The 18,703-nt window shown below is 50.7% G+C and overlaps 1 protein-coding gene across 3 annotated transcripts in view; it reads left to right on the forward strand.

Moving 5' to 3' along the window:
- Window positions 1–17,517, forward strand: part of TBXAS1 (thromboxane A synthase 1) — a 157,718-nt gene extending 140,201 nt beyond the window's left edge. For 2 of the 3 annotated variants that reach the window (XM_069461447.1, XM_069461448.1), the window contains 4 exons: window positions 7,780–7,871; window positions 14,255–14,392; window positions 15,781–15,943; window positions 17,254–17,517. In XM_069461447.1, the coding sequence (XP_069317548.1) occupies window positions 7,780–7,871; window positions 14,255–14,392; window positions 15,781–15,943; window positions 17,254–17,328 (468 nt within the window). In that variant the 3' untranslated portion in view covers window positions 17,329–17,517. The remainder of the gene's footprint in view (window positions 1–7,779; window positions 7,872–14,254; window positions 14,393–15,780; window positions 15,944–17,253) is intronic. The other variant, XM_069461449.1, reaches the window with a different exon arrangement.
- The last annotated feature ends 1,186 nt before the right edge of the window (window positions 17,518–18,703 follow it).

An 18,703-nucleotide genomic window follows, 5' to 3' on the forward strand; every position in this document is an offset into this window, starting at 1 on the left:
CTTTTTATTATGGAAAACTATAAAATACACACTTCGGAAGGGTAGCTGTGTGCACCCCTATGTAGCTACCCATCAACCAGCTTGACTAAGGATCAATGTGTGGCCACTGCAGTTTCATTTTTTTCCCCACTCTTCCCCCACTTTTGATTTTTTTTTTTGAAAATCCCAGACATCATATCATGTCATCTGTGAATATTTCAGTACACATCTCTGAACGATAAGAACTCCTTTCTAAAACATGACACAGTACATCACACTAAAAACAAAATGAACCATAATTCCTTAAGAGCATCAAATATCCAGTTGGGTTCAAAGTTTCCTGATTGATCCATAATTTTTTTTAAGAGACAAGGTCTCGCTCTGTCACCCAGGCTGGAGTGCAGTGGCATAATCACAGTTCACTGCAGCCTCGAACTCCTGGCCTCAAGCGATCCTCCCACCTCAGCTTCCCAAAGTGCTGGGATTACAGATGTGAGCCACCACACCTGCCCCATGGTTTTTTGTTTTTTTTTTGGATTGGTTTGTTTGAACCAACATCCAGACAAGCCCACCCACTATTCATGGCCCTCTTCTTACTCATCATGAAGATCTCAGTTTAGACCTTGCTTCCTCCTGGCAGCTTCCCCAATCCCAGATGTCTGGGACGCGCTTCCCTGGCCTGTTCTTCCTTCCCACCCTCATCCTTGTTTGTGTCCTGGTGGACTAGAAGCTCCGAGAGGGTGTGACGGATCAGTGTGTTTTGGAGTCCCCCCTCCTGGGCCCGGCACGGTGGCTGGTCAGCACTCCTCACCGCCTCTATTCCCTGAGCCAGTGGGTGAATGGTCTCCCACCCAGAGCTAGTCTCCCGTCCCTCGTAAGCCTGTCCTGTAACACTTTGCACAGCAGTGTGGTGATTTGCTTGGGAATGAGAATCCCGGGCCGGCAGAGACCCCGGCAGCCAGCCCAGCCCCTGACTCCGGCAGGTGCTCACGGCGGGCCCGCTCGCTGGATGAGTGAGGACACTTAGAACAAGCTCTGTGTGTGAGGATTTGGGTTTGCAATCCTTGCTCTCTGGGTCCCATTCTTCTCACCTCTGTCGTGAAGAAATCGGACGCAACGATTGCTGAGGTCCCTTTCGGGAAGCGGGCGTCCTCATCCGCCGTGTGCTTGCTGCCCTCTGCTGGCAGCAGTCGCTCAGGCCGCCTTTGTCCCCGACGTTCCTGAAAGAACCGCGGGTCTAAGTGGGATAGGGACGAATGTCGTCGGCTCGCTGTGCTAGACGAAGAGGTGGGGGTGTGGCTCCCTCCGCGTGGAGAAGCGTCAGGGCGGGTCTCAGACGGACGGACAGACCGACACAGTGGTTCTCCCCCCCGGCCGCACATTCGGACAGCGAGGGGGCTTTGAAAGGAGAACCAGGGCCCGGCCCCACCTCAGGTCAACGCTCGGTTCCCTGGGGGTGGGGCCGAGCATCCGCATACATTAAAAATATATAAAATCCCAGCTGGTTCTAACGTGCAGCTACGTGGGCAAGAGGATCTTTACACGTGCCCCTTGAGCTAAAAGCTTAGAAGCACAGTAAAAAGCCCATTCCAAGAAAGAATAAATGAAGGCTTTGATTTTATAGAAATCCCCTTGGCCGACCTTAAGAGTTTTCTTTCTTTGACAAACCCTGACAGCTTATAACCCATGCAATTTTATTTGGGGAACCAACACCATTTATCTGTTAGGGAGGCTCCTCCCAGATCTGGTTTCTTTTTCTTTGGGGGATATAGTTCTCTATTTTGGTGCACTGCACCTCTGATTCTATTTGATTTTATCTATCTATCTATCTATCTATCTATTCCTGCAACTCCTTTGGTTGCAGATAATGGAATTCAGAATGTTGCTAACTTTGGCCACAAGTGAGAACTTGCTGGAAGGGCACTGAGATGCCACCCAGAGGGCCACTTGCCAGGAGCAGATGGCACACGGGAACTGGAACTCCAGGGGCACCAAGAAATGGTCTCTCTCTGTCCTTGGCCTCTGCTTCTCTCAGCATGTCTGATTTGCTGCTTCTTTCTCGAGGCCAACTGGTGTTTCCCGCTCATTAATCCACGAGGCAAAACGTGGCCGCCAATGAGTCTTGACTTACCTGTGTTCAACTCCCGCCAGCTGGAGAAAAGCTTTTCCTTTGCCCCAGATCCAAATCTCCAGACTGGTCCCCTTGGGACAGTCAACTGTGGCCCGCAGGACTGAGTAGGTGATTGGCAAGGCCCAGTTGGAGATGATAACATGGGACCCTTTATTCGAAGGCAGAGAAAGTGCAGGAAACGGCGCATATAAAGCATCTTACTTCTCTTCTTCCACTTGTCATGGTTGGTTTTATTTTCCATTTAATGTCATTGAAAGTAAAGAAAAATCTAAATTTTAAATTATTAACATACATTTTACCATTCATCTTTCTATCACACAATGCCAGTTTTAAATGTAAATTTCAGGACTTTTAACTCGCTTGCACAATCACTATATTTACCCAATTTTTAATTTTTTTTTTTTTTTTATTTTATCTTGTTATGGGGGATACAGAATTGCAGGTTACATATGTTGCCCCTGTACCGCCTTTCCCCCCAGGTCAGAGCTCCAGGCGTGTCTGTTCCCCAGGTAGTGCGCGTTGCACCCATCATGAGGTATATATCCCTCCCTTCCCCACCCCCCCTTCCCGAGTCAGCACCTTCAAGTGTTACCACTCCCCAAACGGTGCGCAATGCACTCATTGTGTAGGCATACCCCCATCCCCTCCCCCACCCCCCACCTCAGTCTGATATCCAATTGGTGTCGTTCCCAGATTTGTATTTAGGTGATGATCAGGGAAACCAATTTTCTGGTGAGTACATGTGATGCTTGTTTTTCCATTCTTGGGATACTTCACTTAATATAATGGGTTCCAACTCTCTCCAGGAGAACCATAGAGATGTCGTATCTTCATCATTCCTTATAGCTGAGTAATATTCCATGGTATACATATACCACAGCTTACTAATCCAATCATGTATTGATGGGCCCTTGGGTTGTTTCCACATCTTTGCTATTGTGAATTGTGCTGCTATAAACATTCGGGTACATGTGTCTTTGTTACAGAATGACCTTTTCTCCTTTGGGTATATGCCCAGTAATGGGATTGCTGGGTCAAATGGCAGGTCTACTTGAATCTGTTTAAGATACCTCCATAATGCTTTCCACAGGGGTTGCACTAGTTTGCAGTCCCACCAGCAGTGTATTAGTGTTCCTGTCTCTCCACACCCACGCCAACATGTGTTGTTTTGGGTTTTTTTGATAAAGGCCATTCTCATTGGGGTTAAGTGATATCTCATTGTGGTTTTGATTTGCATTTCTCTGATGATTAGGGATGTTGAGCATTTTTTCATATGTTTGTTAGCCATTCTTATATCTTCTTTCGAGAAGTTTCTATTCATGTCATTTGCCCACTTTTTGATAGGGTTGCTTGATTTTTTCTTGCTGATTTTCCTGAGTTCTAAATAGATTCTTGTTATCAGTCCTTTATCTGATGTGTAGTATGCAAAAATTTTTTCCCATTCTGTAGGTGGTCTGTTTATTCTCGTGACTGTTTCTTTGGCTGTGCAGAAGCTTTTTAATTTAATCATGTCCCATTCATTTATTTTTGTTGCTGCTGTGATTGCCTTGGGGGTCTTCTTCATAAATTCTTTGCCTAGGCCAATGTCTGTAAGAGTCTTTCCTACATTTTCTTCTAGAATTCTGATTGTATCACGCCTAAGGTTTAAGTCTGTTATCCACCGTGATTTGATTTTTGTGAGAGGTGAAAGCTGTGGGTCCTGTTTCAGTCTTCTACAAGTGGCTAACCAATTCTCCCAGCACCATTTATTGAATAGGGATTCTTGTCCCCAGAGTATATTCTTTCCCTCTTTGTCAAAAATTAGGTGACTATATGAGGATGGTTCTATATTTGGATTTTCTGTTGTGTTCCACTGGTCTGTGTCCCTGCACTTGTGCCAGTACCAGGCTGTTTTAAGAACCACGGCCTTTTAGTATAGTTTGAGGTCTGGCAAATTAATACCTCCCATTTTGTTTTTGTTGCTTAAAATTGCTTTTGCTATACGGGGTCTTCTTTGATTCCATACAAAGTGTATAATTATTTTCTCTATGTCTGTAAAGAATGATGTTGGTAATTTAATAGGGATTGCATTGAATCTGTAGATCACTTTGGGTAGTATAGACATTTTAACAATGTTGATTCTTCCGATCCACGAGCATGGTATATTTTTCCATCTATTTGCAAGTTCTGCTATTTCTTTTCTCAGTGTTTCATAGTTTTCCTTATAGAGGTCCTTTACCTCTTTAGTTAGATATATACCTAGATATTTTATTTTCTTTGTTGCTATTTTGAAGGGTATTGAGTCTTTAATTTGGTTTTCCGATTGACTGTTATTGGCATATATAAATGCCTCTGATTTGTGTATATTAATTTTGTAGCCTGAGACTTTGCTATATTCGTTAATCAATTCCAGGAGTCTCATGGTTGAATCCTGGGGGTTTTCCAGATATAACATCATATCATCAGCAAAAAGTGAGAGTTTGATCTCTTCCTTCCCTATTTGGACTCCCTTGATTCTGCTCTCTTGCCTGATAGCTCTCGCAAGGACTTCCAATACTATGTTGAAAAGTAATGGGGACAATGGGCAGCCCTGTCTGGTTCCAGTTCTAAGTGGGAGTGCTTTCAGTTTTTCCCCATTCAGTATGATGTTGGCTGTGGGTTTGTCATATATGGCTTGTATCATTTTTAGGTAGGTTCCATCAATGCCTATTTTGTTAAGCGTTTTCATCATAAAAGGGTGTTGAATTTTGTCAAATGCTTTTTCTGCATCTAATGAGAGTATCATATGGTTTTTGTTTTTGCTTCTATTTATGTGGTGAATTACATTTATAGATTTACGTATGTTGAACCACCCCTGCATCTCTGGGATGAAGCCCACTTGGTCGTGGTGGATTACTTTTTTGATAAGTACTTGGATTCGATTTGCTAGTATTTTATTGAAAATTTTGGCATCTATATTCATGAGGGAAATTGGTCTGTAGTTCTCTATTTTTGTTGCGTCCTTTCCAGGTTTTGGTATCAATGTTATATTGGCTTGGTAGAACGTGTTGGGGAGAATTCCATCCTTCTCAATATTGGAGAATAGTTTATGTAGGATGGGCACCAGTTCTTTGTATGTATGGTAAAATTCAGGTGTGAACCCATCTGGACCACCAATTTTTAATTTTTAATCTTGTGACTTGTTGGCCAGAAAAACCAAACCCAAAGGAAACTCATGAAGATTGAAAGGAGGAAGAGAGGGGGTCCCCAGTCTCTCCCAAGGGGGTGCGTCTTCCGGCCTGGACATGCTGGATGGGCTGGGGGAGTCAAGACCCTCACAGGCACCCCAAGGGCCCCGCCAGCCACCAGACCCACGCACCGAGACCCAACGGGGGGCAGGGTCTAGGGAAGTTGGTCCAGGAGTCTCCCCTTCCCACCCCCACCGCCACCCCCATCCACAGCAGACTGACCTCCAAAGATCTTCAGACCTCTGTGCTATGACACTCAGTGCCTGGGCCAGGGGTGGGTGTGTCCCCACCATGACACAGCCTCCAGCCAGTCCCACAACAGACACTGTGTACTGCCATCCTGGGGCAGGGACGGCTGCCACCATGCCCACCCCGAGATGCTGCAGGGTGTATGTGTCCCTTCCCGGCTCTCTCTGTGCCTGTGCCTAGGATGCTGCCAGGGGTGCGGAGCAACACTGGTCATAGGACAGGGAGAGGGAGGCCAGGCTGGGTGAGGGCTCCAGGGAGCGGGCTGCTTCAGCAGGAGCACGGCCCCAAACCCTTGGCACATGCTCCCTTGTCCCTTCAGACTCTGCTTCCAAAGCACAAATGCAAAGATAAAGTTATTAAGGCTCTCAAGACAGCAACAACAGAGCAAACCCCCAGGCATGGGCCCTTCTCATGGGTCATATGCTTGTCCAGCTGCCTGATGGCCTGCCATTGGGGTGGGAAGTGTGTGGTCAAGTGATAACCTTTGGAAGGAACAATTCCCAGAGATGCAGATGTGAGGGCTTTGGGGAAACCAACCAGAGGTTATTTTTTATTGCAAAGTGGAAATAACTCCCTGGCCCTCCACATTCACAACCAGGCACAGACCTGGAGTTAAACTACACATATTTTCTGCAACTTGACTTAGGGACATCACTAAATGGCTGCATCATATTGAATGGCTATACCGTAACAGACTAGCTAAAATATTGACCATGGACTTCAAGACTCCATGTGTCCTGGCCCTGGCCCTATCACCCCCCACCCTTCCCTTCTGGTCCACTCTGTACATCTAACAAGTTCCCAGGGGACACTGCTGGCTCACTTTGAGAACACTGGCTTGGATCCCAGGCAGGGTGGCCATGTGGCGGCTCCAGGGCTTGGAAGGGCTCCCCCTGCAGGTAGGGCAAGGCCCTGCGGAAGCCATCCTTGGAAAGTTGGCGGCTGCAGAATGGACTTGCCCAGGAGGGCCGCCTCCTCTGCTCTGGGGAGGGGTGGGGACAGAGGAAAGCAATTCCCCAAGTCGGGGACTCCTGCTGGATTAGCATCACCTTAATGAAGAAAGTGAGGCTGTCACCTTCCAACCAGATAACTCATCCCACCTCTGCAGGAAACCGGCAGGGCAGCAATAAGCATCCCACAACCCACCCTGAGCCACCCCATCCACAGGTGTGCCCACTCCCTGCTGGCAACGCACCGACAAATAAGCCCCTCCTCAGGCCGTGGAGGGAGAGCCGCCGAGTGACAGAGTGTCGCCCCAGGGGAGTCACCAGGGGATGTGAGGATTCCCCAACACGGGGTGCTGGAGCTGTGCTCTCCACACCTGCACACCCTGAAATCTAATCCACGCTTTGCAACTTTCTCTAATCTTATGTGTGTGAAATGGAATCTCATTATTGTAGTTGGCATTTTTCTCCTGGCAACTTGTATTTCTTCTGTGTTTTACCCGTTTGAATCCTTTCAACATTTTTCTAGTGAGTTGTCTTTTCTTACTGATTTATAGTAGCTCTTTGGTTTTTTGTTACTGCTCATATTTTATAGATGTGGCAAACTTTTTATTTGCTATTTCTCTGTTTGTCTTTTAACCGTGTGATGTTTAGCCAGGCGTGGTGGCGCACACCTGTAGTCCCAGCTACTCGGGAGGCTGAGGCAGGAGGATCGCCTGAGCCCAGGAGTTGGAGGCTGCAGTGAGCTGTGATGACGCCACTGCGCTCCAGCCTGGGCGACTGAGTGAGACCCTCTCTCAAAAAAAATCTGCACAATGTACCAGTTACTCCCCATGTGACAGCCTCTCTGAGCCTGTTTTCACATCTAGGAGATGGGAACAGCTGCCACGCTGGCTTGCTGGAGGCTCAAACAGGTAATTCCTGCGCAGTACTTAGTTGGCCACATTGTCAGCTCCTAACAAACACTAGCAGCTGAGGCTGCCGCTGCAGTTCCATAACCAAACTTCTCTGTGTGACACTCGAAGACCCCCAAGTCCCAGGCCACACCTGCTGGTCTCCAATAAGGGACAGCACCATGAAGTGGAAGCACCACAGAACACGTAGAGGGCTAATCAGACGCCATTCAGGTTGTTTCTACTTTTCATTCTGTGGGGTTTTCACGTAATTGTTTGCCAAAGTTGGAGCAGGACGCTGAAGTTCACAGAAAAGACAAAATGCTGTCAGATTCCAGCTGACCCGACCTTCTTCCTTTGTCACGGCCCCTCCCTAGGTGGCCCCTGAGTACTGCAGCCTGCAGGAAGGCCTGCCCTACCTGGACATGGTGATCGCGGAGACTCTGAGGATGTACCCGCCCGCTTTCAGGTACGCCGCAGCCCCACCCGCCCTGCACCCCAGGGCCCTGGCTGGGCCTCCCTCCATTTCCACCTGCATTATCACATGCTCCTTTGAGCCAGGGTCTGAGTCCTTTGCTTCCCTTGGAGCACCTCGAATGTCTGGCCCTTTTCCTATAGGTTAGTGACCGTCTCAAAGCATCCCTGGCCTTTTCTTAGCATGGGCTTCCTCCCCAACCCAAGCCCATCTCCTTGGCCTCCTATCCTTTTGTGGCTTTTGCCATTCACTCTGCCTGTCCACGCATGTACTCATTCGCAGTTACTTATTGAGCATCTACTTTGTGCCACACTCTGTAAATCAGCTGTGTACAAAAGCGATAGAAGCCCCTGCCCTTGAAGCTGACATTACAGTCAGGGACCGTCTGAGGTCTCCCTGCTATCCAGCACCCCCACCTGTCACGTCCTGGAGCTCCAACACGACTCACCACCCAAGGACATCTGCCTCGGGCACGCCTCCCCTGGGCCTCCCTGCCCTCCTCCCTGGCACTTTGAGCTGTAGCTCTACTTCATATTATATTCTTGGACCCATTTCTGCCACTCCATGACATTTCACTAAGGTGCTGCTGGTCACACCAACTTCTAAGTGCCTTGAGAGTAGAAATCAAGTCTTGTGCTTCAGACTCCCCCAAACAAGGCACCCCATGGAGAAGGGCGTTTTAATTCCCATCCCCAGACCCTTAGAGGGAGCGAAACGGTGGCCAGATTTCAGGTTCTACAAGTGGAAGCAGCACAAAACATTCCTACAGATTACAAATTCCACTCAGCACTTCTATAAATTAATATACCACATAAACCATATGGAGATAACCTTTTACCATTTTTAAAGAGAAAATGTAGAAGACTTGAGGGTATCTCAAAATGATATTTCAAACCAAAAACATTACAAATAGAGTGATTGTAGATATTGTCCAAATGTTCAAGTCCAGAAGCAAAGATAGAAAATTCCAGTGGTGTGATTTGAATAGCATCGTCCTCAAGCACCCAGGGTTGTGGTCTCTTGGTGGGGGAGCAGGCCAGTAACTCGGGGGGCTCTCCGCACCCTCCCCTGAGGCCAGCATTAAGACCCGATGCTTGTCTGGACGCAGTGGTTCACACCTGTAGTCCCAGTGTTTTGAGAGGCCAAGCTGGGAAGATGGCTTAAGCCCAGGAGTGCGAGACCAGCCTGGGCAACATAGTAAGATTACAAAAAATTTAAAAATTAGCCAGGTGTGGTGGTAAATGCCTGTAATCCCACCTACTCGTGAGGCTAAGGCAGGAGGATCGCTTGAGCCCAGGAGTTCGAGGCTGCAGTGAGCTATGATCACACCACTGCTCTCTAGCCTGGGTGACAAAGCAAGACCCTGTCTCTAAAACAATCTTAAAGCCAGGCACAGTGGCTCACGCCTGTAGTCCTAGCACTCTGGGAGGCCGAGGTGGGAGGATTGTTTGAGCTCAGGAATCCAAGACCAGCCTCAGCAAGAGCAAAACCCTCTCTCTACTAAAAATAGAAAGAAATTAGCCAGACAACTAAAAATAGAAAAACTTAGCCAGGCATGGTGGCACATGCCTGTAGTCCCAGCTACTCAGGAGGCTGAGGCAGGAGGATTGCTTGAGCCCAGGAGTTTGAGGTTGCTGTGAGCCAGGCTGATGCCACAGCACTCTAACCTGGGTGACAGAGCAAGACTCTGTCTCAAAAAAAAAAAAAAAAAAAATCTTAAAAGTAAAAATTTTTTAAAAAGACCTAGTGCTGCAGCCTCTCCCTGATTTCCTTGGGAGCCTTGAGCAAACTGTCATGATTTATACCCAGCTTTCTTCCACGGGACTGTGGGCAGCTGGTGTACATGTTCACATGAAGTGCAGAATAAAGCACTCAGTGATCACACGGAACAAAGGCTGGTTGCAGGAAAGAAGCCTTTACTGGGCCCCAGAGATGGCTGATCGCTGGGGTCAGCCTGGGCTTGGTGGCCAAGGCTCCTGGCAGACGGGGAACCAGCTGAGCTGAACAGCTGTGTTCTCCAGGGGGAGGAAAGTCTATAAACTGATCAAAGGACACATTATTGCCTGGATCTAAACTCAATCAAGAATTCATCACGTGAGACACAGAATAGATGACATGTTGAGGCACACAAAGTGGACAGGCTCTAAAAAACAGCGACAGGCTCTTCAGCAAGTGCCCTGGCCGATTCTCCCCCTGGCCCGTCAGAAACAGCAAAGTGTAAAAGGAAATTGGGGCAGGCGTTGCTCCGGGGACCCAGGTGCTGGTGATCTCAGGCCGGAAATAGAGAATGTGGGTAGCTGGGCTCAGATTCCTTCATAAAGGTTCATGGGCAGTGCCCGTGCCCATATGACCCCGAACGGGTCTCAAGGAGGGTCCAAAGACGGTCTCGCCCTGGCTTTGTGTGCGGTCCTGACGGAGCCCTGCACTGCTGCTGCGTCTCCGCCCCACGGGCCAGGTGGGGACACACTCCTGCTCCACTTGCCCCCAGAAGCTGCGCGAGGCCCAGCAGGGAGCGCAGGGCAAGACCCAGCGCCCTCCGGGCCGCGTGTGGCGCCAGGTGTGCAGTGAGGAGCCGGCCGCACGGTGCGTCCCACCAAGGTCCCCACGCCCGCTCCGCGGGCACTGCCGTCACGTGGGCTCGGCCGGCTTCTCTTCGCAAACAGCAGCGACGAGAGAGAGGCAAGGAGTCACTCAGACGACAGGACAGTCCACTTCAGCCCAGACAGGATCTGAGAGTGAGGGTGGGCAGAGTGAGCACTTTATGTCCTTTTATTTATCTCATTATTTTCCCTCAGAAAAGCATGTTGCCTTTTCCAAGCAGTGACACAACTTGACTTACTCATAAAAGAAGCGCAGAATGGCCCTTGTGGAAAACATAACAAGTCTTAAGTGTCACCAATGTGACTGGGCTTCTGTGCTGCACAGCAGCAGATGTCGCTGGCCTCTTGTGGGGCCTGGTCTAGCAGGACAGGAGGCCCAGCGACACTGAGGAGGGAAGGCCCCATTTTCCAGCTTCCGGGGGTCCAAGGCCAAGTTGTTTCCAGTAAAGATGAAAAAGGAAGTGCCAGGGAACAGGCCTGCCTGACCCCTTGGCGACTGGGGTGCAGGACAACCCCGTCTGCCCGCCCGGGCGTCCGGCTGGTGTTGGCTACCAGCTCTGAGCACGCAGTAATTGTGTTAGTCGCTTAGGGTCTGGATGGGGTCCCACCGCCCCGTTCTGTCACGTGCAAGGCTCGTGACAGACAGGTGAATGTGGTCAGGAGCCACGGGTTGCTCTTAATTTCCTTTAGGACCAAGAGCAGGGTATAGCAATAATTAGTGTAATAATTGTATTTCTCTAAGATATTTAGAGAAGCCCAATCCTACAACTTGAAGTAAAAGCCAGAATAGAATTATTTTTAATTTTTATATTACCAAAATAACATATTTATACTTAAAAAAAAAACCTCTAAACATTCTAGCCTGAGTAACAGAGCAAGACACCGTCTCAAAAATAAATAAATGAATAATTTAAAAACCCCAAACAATACAGAAGGACACAAAGAGAAAGGGCCCCCAGCCCCCTGCCGCCCCCCCCCCCCCCGAGCCGTTCCCTGGAGGAGATAGTGGTGCAAGCTCAGGAATCTTCCAGAAATGTTATGTTCACATGCAGACATATATAGTCTACCCTTTAAAAATAAAACATAAATGAGATTATGCCACTGGGTGAAATAAACAATCTTGGTCAGACGTTTCCCCCTCTCATAGAAGAGGCTGTCCGCAGTGATTACACAGCGGGGAACAGATTTTCAAACCCAAATTTCCTCTTGGTAAAACCTTACCAGGACTCACCCAGAGCAGTCAAATTACAGAGACATAAAGTAGGATGGTGGTTTCCAGGACCTCAGGGGAGGGGACAGCTGGGAATTAGTGTTTAACGGGCACAGAATTTCAGCTGAGGACACGGAAGGGTTCTGGAGGTGGATGGTGGTGACGGCCACACAACAGTGGAGATACTTAATGCCACAGAGCCGTCCGCTTACAATGGTAAATGTTATGTTTATTTTACCTCAATAAAGTAAGAAACAAACAAGCAAACAAACCAATCAATCAATCCAACCTCACCAGGACCATTCTGGCATTAAAACATGCCAGAGTTACCACAGCTGCTGTCCTGGTCACGTGCCCTCACGTCCTGCGTTAAAGAGGTACCGCTCGGAGGCTCTTCCGTTGACTCCAGGCACTTGGGGGTGGTGCAGACGTGGGCAGGGGTGCGAGCCCGTGTGAGGGGTGCACGCACACCCCTCAGTGTCCCAGGGTGTTGGGGACACAGGCCTTTTCTACTCAGGGAAGGTATCTCAAGGCCGAGCCTTGGCATAGGCCATGAGTGGCATTGCCACCCAATGCTCATGTGGCCGGGGGCAGGAAGTGGCCTGAAGTCTGGCAGGTGAGTGGAGGGGAGGCAGGCTGTGCTTTCTTCCTGTGGGCGGGATCTGTGAGAAGTGGGGTGACGCTGAATCGGAAAGGAGCTTCTCAACCTAACACTGCGGCGGCAGGCGGGGGTCGGGGAGCAGTGCGAGGGGAGGGTGATGAGGAGCAACCATTTGTTGTCACTTCACCCTTGTCCTAAAGGGCTCTATCTCATCCTTTAAAATTCCGAATAAACTATGACCAGAACACTTGAGAGCTTGTGCTAAACACCGAAGTCCAAAAGCCTATACTTTTGTAGCCCAAACTGAGGAAAAGAGGGGTTCTTCAGCTCTCACCTCTATTTTGTGTATTAGGAGGTTGCTCATAGGTCTGCAGAGCGACAGCACATGTGCTCAGCGGAAACGCACCCTGGGCGGTCAGGGCAGGGCGTGTATAGGGTTTGGAGTCGGGGCTTCAGAGGTTTAAGGTGGGCCTTTCGTGGCAAGGAATTGATTGAAATTGGGCAAAATTGCTGGCATAACAGTTTAGGGATTAGTGGATACAGGTGGGCAAGGTGAAGGGCGACTTGCAGGTACAGCTGTTGCCTGGTAGGCAAATCCTTTGCTCAAGCGAACAACCCATTGTTCCGATAGGAAAGCTATTAGCCGAGATGAATTAGTTTGTTATTAATTTCCTGAAGCAAACAGTGACATTATTTCTTGATTTAGAGTCTTATCTTCCTGGGCAAGAATTTTCTGGAACAGACAGGAACTCACATTGACACAGGTGGTCTCAATTTTCAGTTCCAAGTGTTGGATTACATTGCTACAGGTAGACTTGGTTCTCAGCCGAGACTGGTGGGCCACAGCCACCAAGGTGAAGCTTAGGAGAGTTGTGCTGGGTTTTCAGGCTGCAAGGAACAGAGACTCGCTCACGTTTTCTTTTTTTTTTTTTTTTTTTTTTTTTTTTGAGACAGAGTCTCGCTTTGTTGCCCGGGCTAGAGTGAGTGCCGTGGCGTCAGCCCAGCTCACAGCAACCTCAAACTCCTGGGCTTAAGCGATCCTACTGTCTCAGCCTCCCGAGTAGCTGGGACTACAGGCATGCGCCACTATGCCCGGCTAATTTTTTGTATATATATATTTTAGTTGTCCATATAATTTCTTTCTATTTTTAGTAGAGACGGGGGTCTCGCTCTTGCTCAGGCTGGTCTCGAACTCCTGACCTCGAGCGATCCACCCGCCTCAGCCTCCCAGAGTGCTAGGATTACAGGCGTGAGCCACCGCGCCCGGCCACTCGCTCACGTTTTCTTGAGTATCAGGTGTCTGTTATAAGAAATTGTGGTGAGATAAGGAAGCTAGAACTCTCCCAGGAACCATGAGCGGCCATCACCGACAGGCCTCCCGGTGGAGACCTGAGCTGGGGAGTTGGACGGTGGTTCCAAAACCACAGCGGCTTCAGCGGTCAGACTGGGGTGTGGTTTTGTCAGCACTGGAGCCATGAATGCTGGCCCTAGGACCATTGTGCGCAACTTGACCAGGCAAACACCGAGGGCAGCAGCCAGACGGCTGGGCTGGACAGGGACATGGGGAAGAGGCAGCGAGAGGGTGTGGGGGGCAATTTAAAGCAGCCTGACGGCGAATGGGAAGATACGAAAGGTAGTAGCCAGGAAATAACCCTCCAAGATCCCTCCAGAATAAGCCCCTCCAAGGCACGTTTGCATCTTGACACCAGGCGCAGGGAGGAGTGCGTTCTCTCCAAGGGCCAAGTGTGTCTGCAGAGCCCAGGCACTGCAGGCTCCTGGGGCAGTGAGGGCCAGTGTGAGAGGGCTCGGCCACCATCTGCATCACGTGGGAGGAGGGCTGGGCCCCAGCCCCCATCCTTGCTCCACACACCGTGCCTGCCTGCGCAGCTGCAGACTCGGACCCTGCCTGCCCAGCATGCCCCAACCTCTCCTCCGGGTCTCGCTCTGCATCCCCCTGTCCCTGCAGGTTCACGCGGAAGGCGGCTCAGGACTGCGAGGTGCTGGGGCAGCGCATCCCTGCGGGCACCGTGCTGGAGATGGCGGTGGGCGCCCTGCACCACGACCCCGAGCACTGGCCAAGCCCCGAGATCTTCAACCCTGAGAGGTGAGCCCTGCTCCCGTTCAATGGTCCCCGAGGGATGTGAGTGTGTGGGGGGAGATTTATTAATAGCAGTTGGAGGCAGCAGCCGGGAGGCACAGGCCCCAAACAGTCAAAAGTCATGGCAATTCAGATAGATATCTGCAAGGTTTATTTCCAAAGGAAATAATTGTACCATTTTAAAAAGCTCCAAACTGAATCCAGAGATTTAGCATCTCAGCAGCACTGCACCCAAGAAACAAGGCAATTTCGAATGGTTGTCTTCTGCTTGTTCAAGCCAGGACACAGGAGACAGGACTGCATTTTGGGTGTGCACGGGAAAGTAACAAAACATCACTTCCTTTTTTAAAAACTGGCAGCTTTGCCAAAACAACAGTGTCAGCTAAATTTCTCCACAAATCTGAATTCCTGAGATCCGGTAGTAGACCCTCCTTTCACGCCCGTGGATTTGGCCCATTGTCTAGTTTCATCTCTAGGCTTTGGGACCGGAAATGTGTGAGCCAGCATCCACGCCCGGTCCTCACAAGCATAAATCGATGTCCCTCCCCTGTGTGATATGGCAGGGCACGGGCTGGCCAGGCGGCAGTTGTGTTTGCCCTTTCAATGGCTCCAACTGAACTGGGCCCAAGCCGGTCACTGGGAAAACACGGGCAGTGGGATCTAGAGAAACAACATTCCACTGGCCGGCGGCTCCTGAAAACATGGCAGCCCCAGGGCTCCCAGCACCTCAGTGAAGTGCAGAGGTAGTAAGAAGGGAGCTGGCTGTTACAAAAGAGTGCGTGTCACCAGGCTTCACTGCCACAGAACACACAGCGGCAAATGCTGCTATTTGGTAGCAGACTCAGCGGTCCCGAGGAAGGGCACCCAGCCCTGCAGATGCTGCAGCTCCCAGTGTGCCTCGGGGGCTCGGGCCAGCAAAGCCATCGTGGGCAGGGGAGGCAGCTGCCAGTGTGTTTCCAGAGACCGGGGGCAAACTGGCAGGACACGGCCCCCAGGGAGGGCTGGTAGGGGCCAGGTGCCTGGGACTCTGCTTAGGAAAGACCCGGGTGCTGGCTGGGTCATCCTCTGGCCAAGGGGAGGTGCAGCCAGGGGCCAGGTGAGGGCTGTGATAGTCATGCCCTGGGCTCGGGGGTGCCCCTGGGGTTCTGTTAGACTGTGATTCTGGCTGTTGGCGAGCCTGTGGCCTCAATAAAAACACCCTGAAATCCTAAGGAGAGGGAGGGAGGGCACTGTTGACAGTCCGGGTGACTCTTTGAACTCAGCAGTGCCTCCAGGGCTGTGACTGCAGGCGGGGCTACCCTCTCCTGGGGGAAGGTGCCAGATGAAGGGCTGGCCCAGACAGTGCAGAGGGAAGGGAGGTGTCCGGGGCCAGTCCTGACCACACACAACTTCAGGTTCACGTCCGAGGCCCGGCAGCAGCAGAAGCCCTTCACGTACCTGCCCTTCGGGGCGGGCCCCCGCAGCTGCCTCGGGGTGCGGCTGGGGCTGCTGGAGGTCAAGTTGACGCTGCTCCACATCCTGTGCAAGTTCCGCTTCCAGGCCTGTGCTGAGACTCAGGTAAGGCCTGACACGGGGCAGGGCTGGTCACCCCAGCTCCCTGCGCTGCAGCTGGCCAGCCTGGGGTGGCACTGGGCTCCGCGGTGAGTTTGGGTGAGCTCCTTAACCTCCCTTGGCCTCAGTTTCTTGATCCATAAAAGTAACATAATCCGTAATAGTAACACCCTCTACCTCTTAATGCCGTGTGAGGATTAAAAGAGCTTGTGCAAGTGCTCAGGTGAGTGCCAGGCAGGCGACACACCACCGCGTGTGTCCGCGTCGTCTTCACTACTGCTCTCCGTGTGCAGGGCTGAGCCTCACGTTGCCACAGCTCTGCCTTCCGCAAAGAGCACTCAGACTACAGTGTTTCCTGTTATGTAGGGCGCCTGCTTTTGAAGGGGTTTTGGGGTGCATGGCTTGTCCCACAGAAGCCGGGGACACTCCCTCTGGCTCCTCCTCACCCCCTAAGGCCCTCTCTGCTTGGAGGGGAGGCAGGGGGCTTCAGCTCCTTGGAGGGTGCTCCCAGCTGCCACAGCCTCGCCCCCCCCCCCCCGCCCCCGAGCTCAGACACTCTCAAGTCCCCATGACCACAGCCCGTCCCTGTCAGGGGATGATTTCATTAGCTGTGAAATCATCATTTTACACATGGCTCCAGGGGAAATCCAGCTACTTGAGGAATTCTTTGGCTTTTCTTCGAAGCCCCCAGCCTGCCATTGACTCTGCCTTTTATGTTGGACATAGAAAATCTTTCTGGTTGTCAGTGAGGCCAGACCACAACATGCACGAGCAGAAAACTGCTCCAATCCCCGTCTCCCCAAAGCCCCTGGGAAAGAGAGGGGACTGCTCAGTTACTGCCCTGGCACCGGCAAGTGGGATGAGGAGGGACCAGCAGGGAGGGTTAGAATTGTTCAAAGTCAGGCCTGGGGGCTTTGCTCTCCATGCCAGCGGTGACCTTGGCCAAGTCACTTGGCCTTCTTGAACCTCCATTCCTCACCTACAGGGTGAGAAGCCACCGCCTCTTACCCAGGCCCCTGGGTGGATAAATGCAGGACCAAACACACTCTTTGCCTGTGCATTTCAGTAACATGGGAAAGGGGGTGTCAGTGTTACTCACAGTGTGCTGGGGGTGGGGGTGTCAGTCCAGGAGGGCAGCTTCATTGGCTCTTCCAGGAACTGTGGTGCAGTTGGGGGTGGTTCCTTGCTCACTGCTAGCCCAGCCATCCCTCAGCCCACAGCCAAATTTCCACAAGCCTGCTTCAGGCCCGGTTCCGAGGCAGTTTTCCCATAGATATGCTTAACTTTGACAAATATTTTAATTTCCTCTATTTTAGGTACCGCTGCTGTTAGAATCCAAATCTGCCCTAGGTCCAAAAAACGGCGTCTATATCAAGATTGTGTCCCGCTGACTCAGAAGGCCTGGGTGTGACACAACTTGTAAGTTAAAGAGAACGCCTGACACGGAAATTCAGATTTGGGGGGAAACAAAAATCACTGAAGTGATTAAAAGAGTACATGCGAGTATGAAAGAGGTTATGTATGTAACATTTCCTAAATGCTTAATAAACGTTTGTTGCAGTTAGTTTTGACATTGCCAACGGGGGATGAACCACTGATCTAACTCTCTAAATGAAGGATTTCTGATAAATAAGTAAAAATGTAGTTTTGACAAAATGACTAGGAACAGAGTTTTAAAGGAGTCCTGGCCTCGGGATGATCTATAAGGCAGGGCACATGAGGACACTCAAGTAAGGCTGTCCTGATGGCACCGGTTCACGGCTTTTTCAGTTTCTTGTGCATTGTGCGTCTTAGAGAATGACATTCATCTGAAGTTCAAACTCAGAAGTGGTTCCGAAGCTTTATTATATTTCATTTTCCTAGGTAGGGTAGTACCACGTTTACGGTAAGTTTCAATAGCTGAAATTATATAGGCCGAAAAGTACTTTTTCTTTTAAAGAACATTGTATCTTTTCTTAATTTTGATCAAGGAGAGATGAATACCAGTAAAAGGAATTGTTGTAGGCCAAGAAGTTCACATCAACAAAGCACTTGCAAACTGAATCTGGCCCTGCCACCAGCGGCCGTGTGGCTGAGGCTGCTGGGCTTCTCACCTCTGTGTGCCTCGCTTTCCCCTCGGTGAAACGGGCAGACCTACATCAAAGACCCCTTCCTCCTCTGTTCCACATCTGAGCAGCTCTAAGGGGCTGAATGTTACATGGAGAAAATCTCAGTAGGAATGCGTGAGCCCTTTCTGTGACACCAGATGCAGACATCGCACCTTTAGAAAACGTGGGCTGTTTCGGGAGAGTTGGTAGAATGGTTTTCCAGTCACTGCTGTGGCTGCTGCCTTCCCCGTCTGGTCCTTCCCCATCCCCTTCAGCCCAGAGCACCCACAGCTGCCCCTGCAGGGCCCCCTCCTCTCGCTCTCGCGAGGAAGAGGGCAGCCTCACTCCCCAGCACTGTGCCAGGCCCAGGAGCTACTACGTCTCCACCACCCATCCTCTGGGAGGTCCGGCCCGTCACCCAGCCCTCTCCACACCCTGGTTGCCACCACCTGTTCTCCACAACCCGGTCCCTCTGCGATGCTTGGCCCTGCAGCTTACTGCAGAAAACCATGTTCCTGGGGACCCATCTGCCTCCCTGACTGCCCTGCCTGTCCCCCAATCCTGACCTCCCTGTGGCCACTGCAGAGCCACAGCCTGCAGATGGGCCCACCTGAGCACTCAGGTCCCTGCTGGGAGGACAGCCCCAGCTCCTCTCACCTTCTCCACCCAGGTGCTCACC

Source organism: Eulemur rufifrons, chromosome 29, assembly GCF_041146395.1.
Source record: "Eulemur rufifrons isolate Redbay chromosome 29, OSU_ERuf_1, whole genome shotgun sequence".
NCBI lineage: Eukaryota > Metazoa > Chordata > Mammalia > Primates > Lemuridae > Eulemur > Eulemur rufifrons.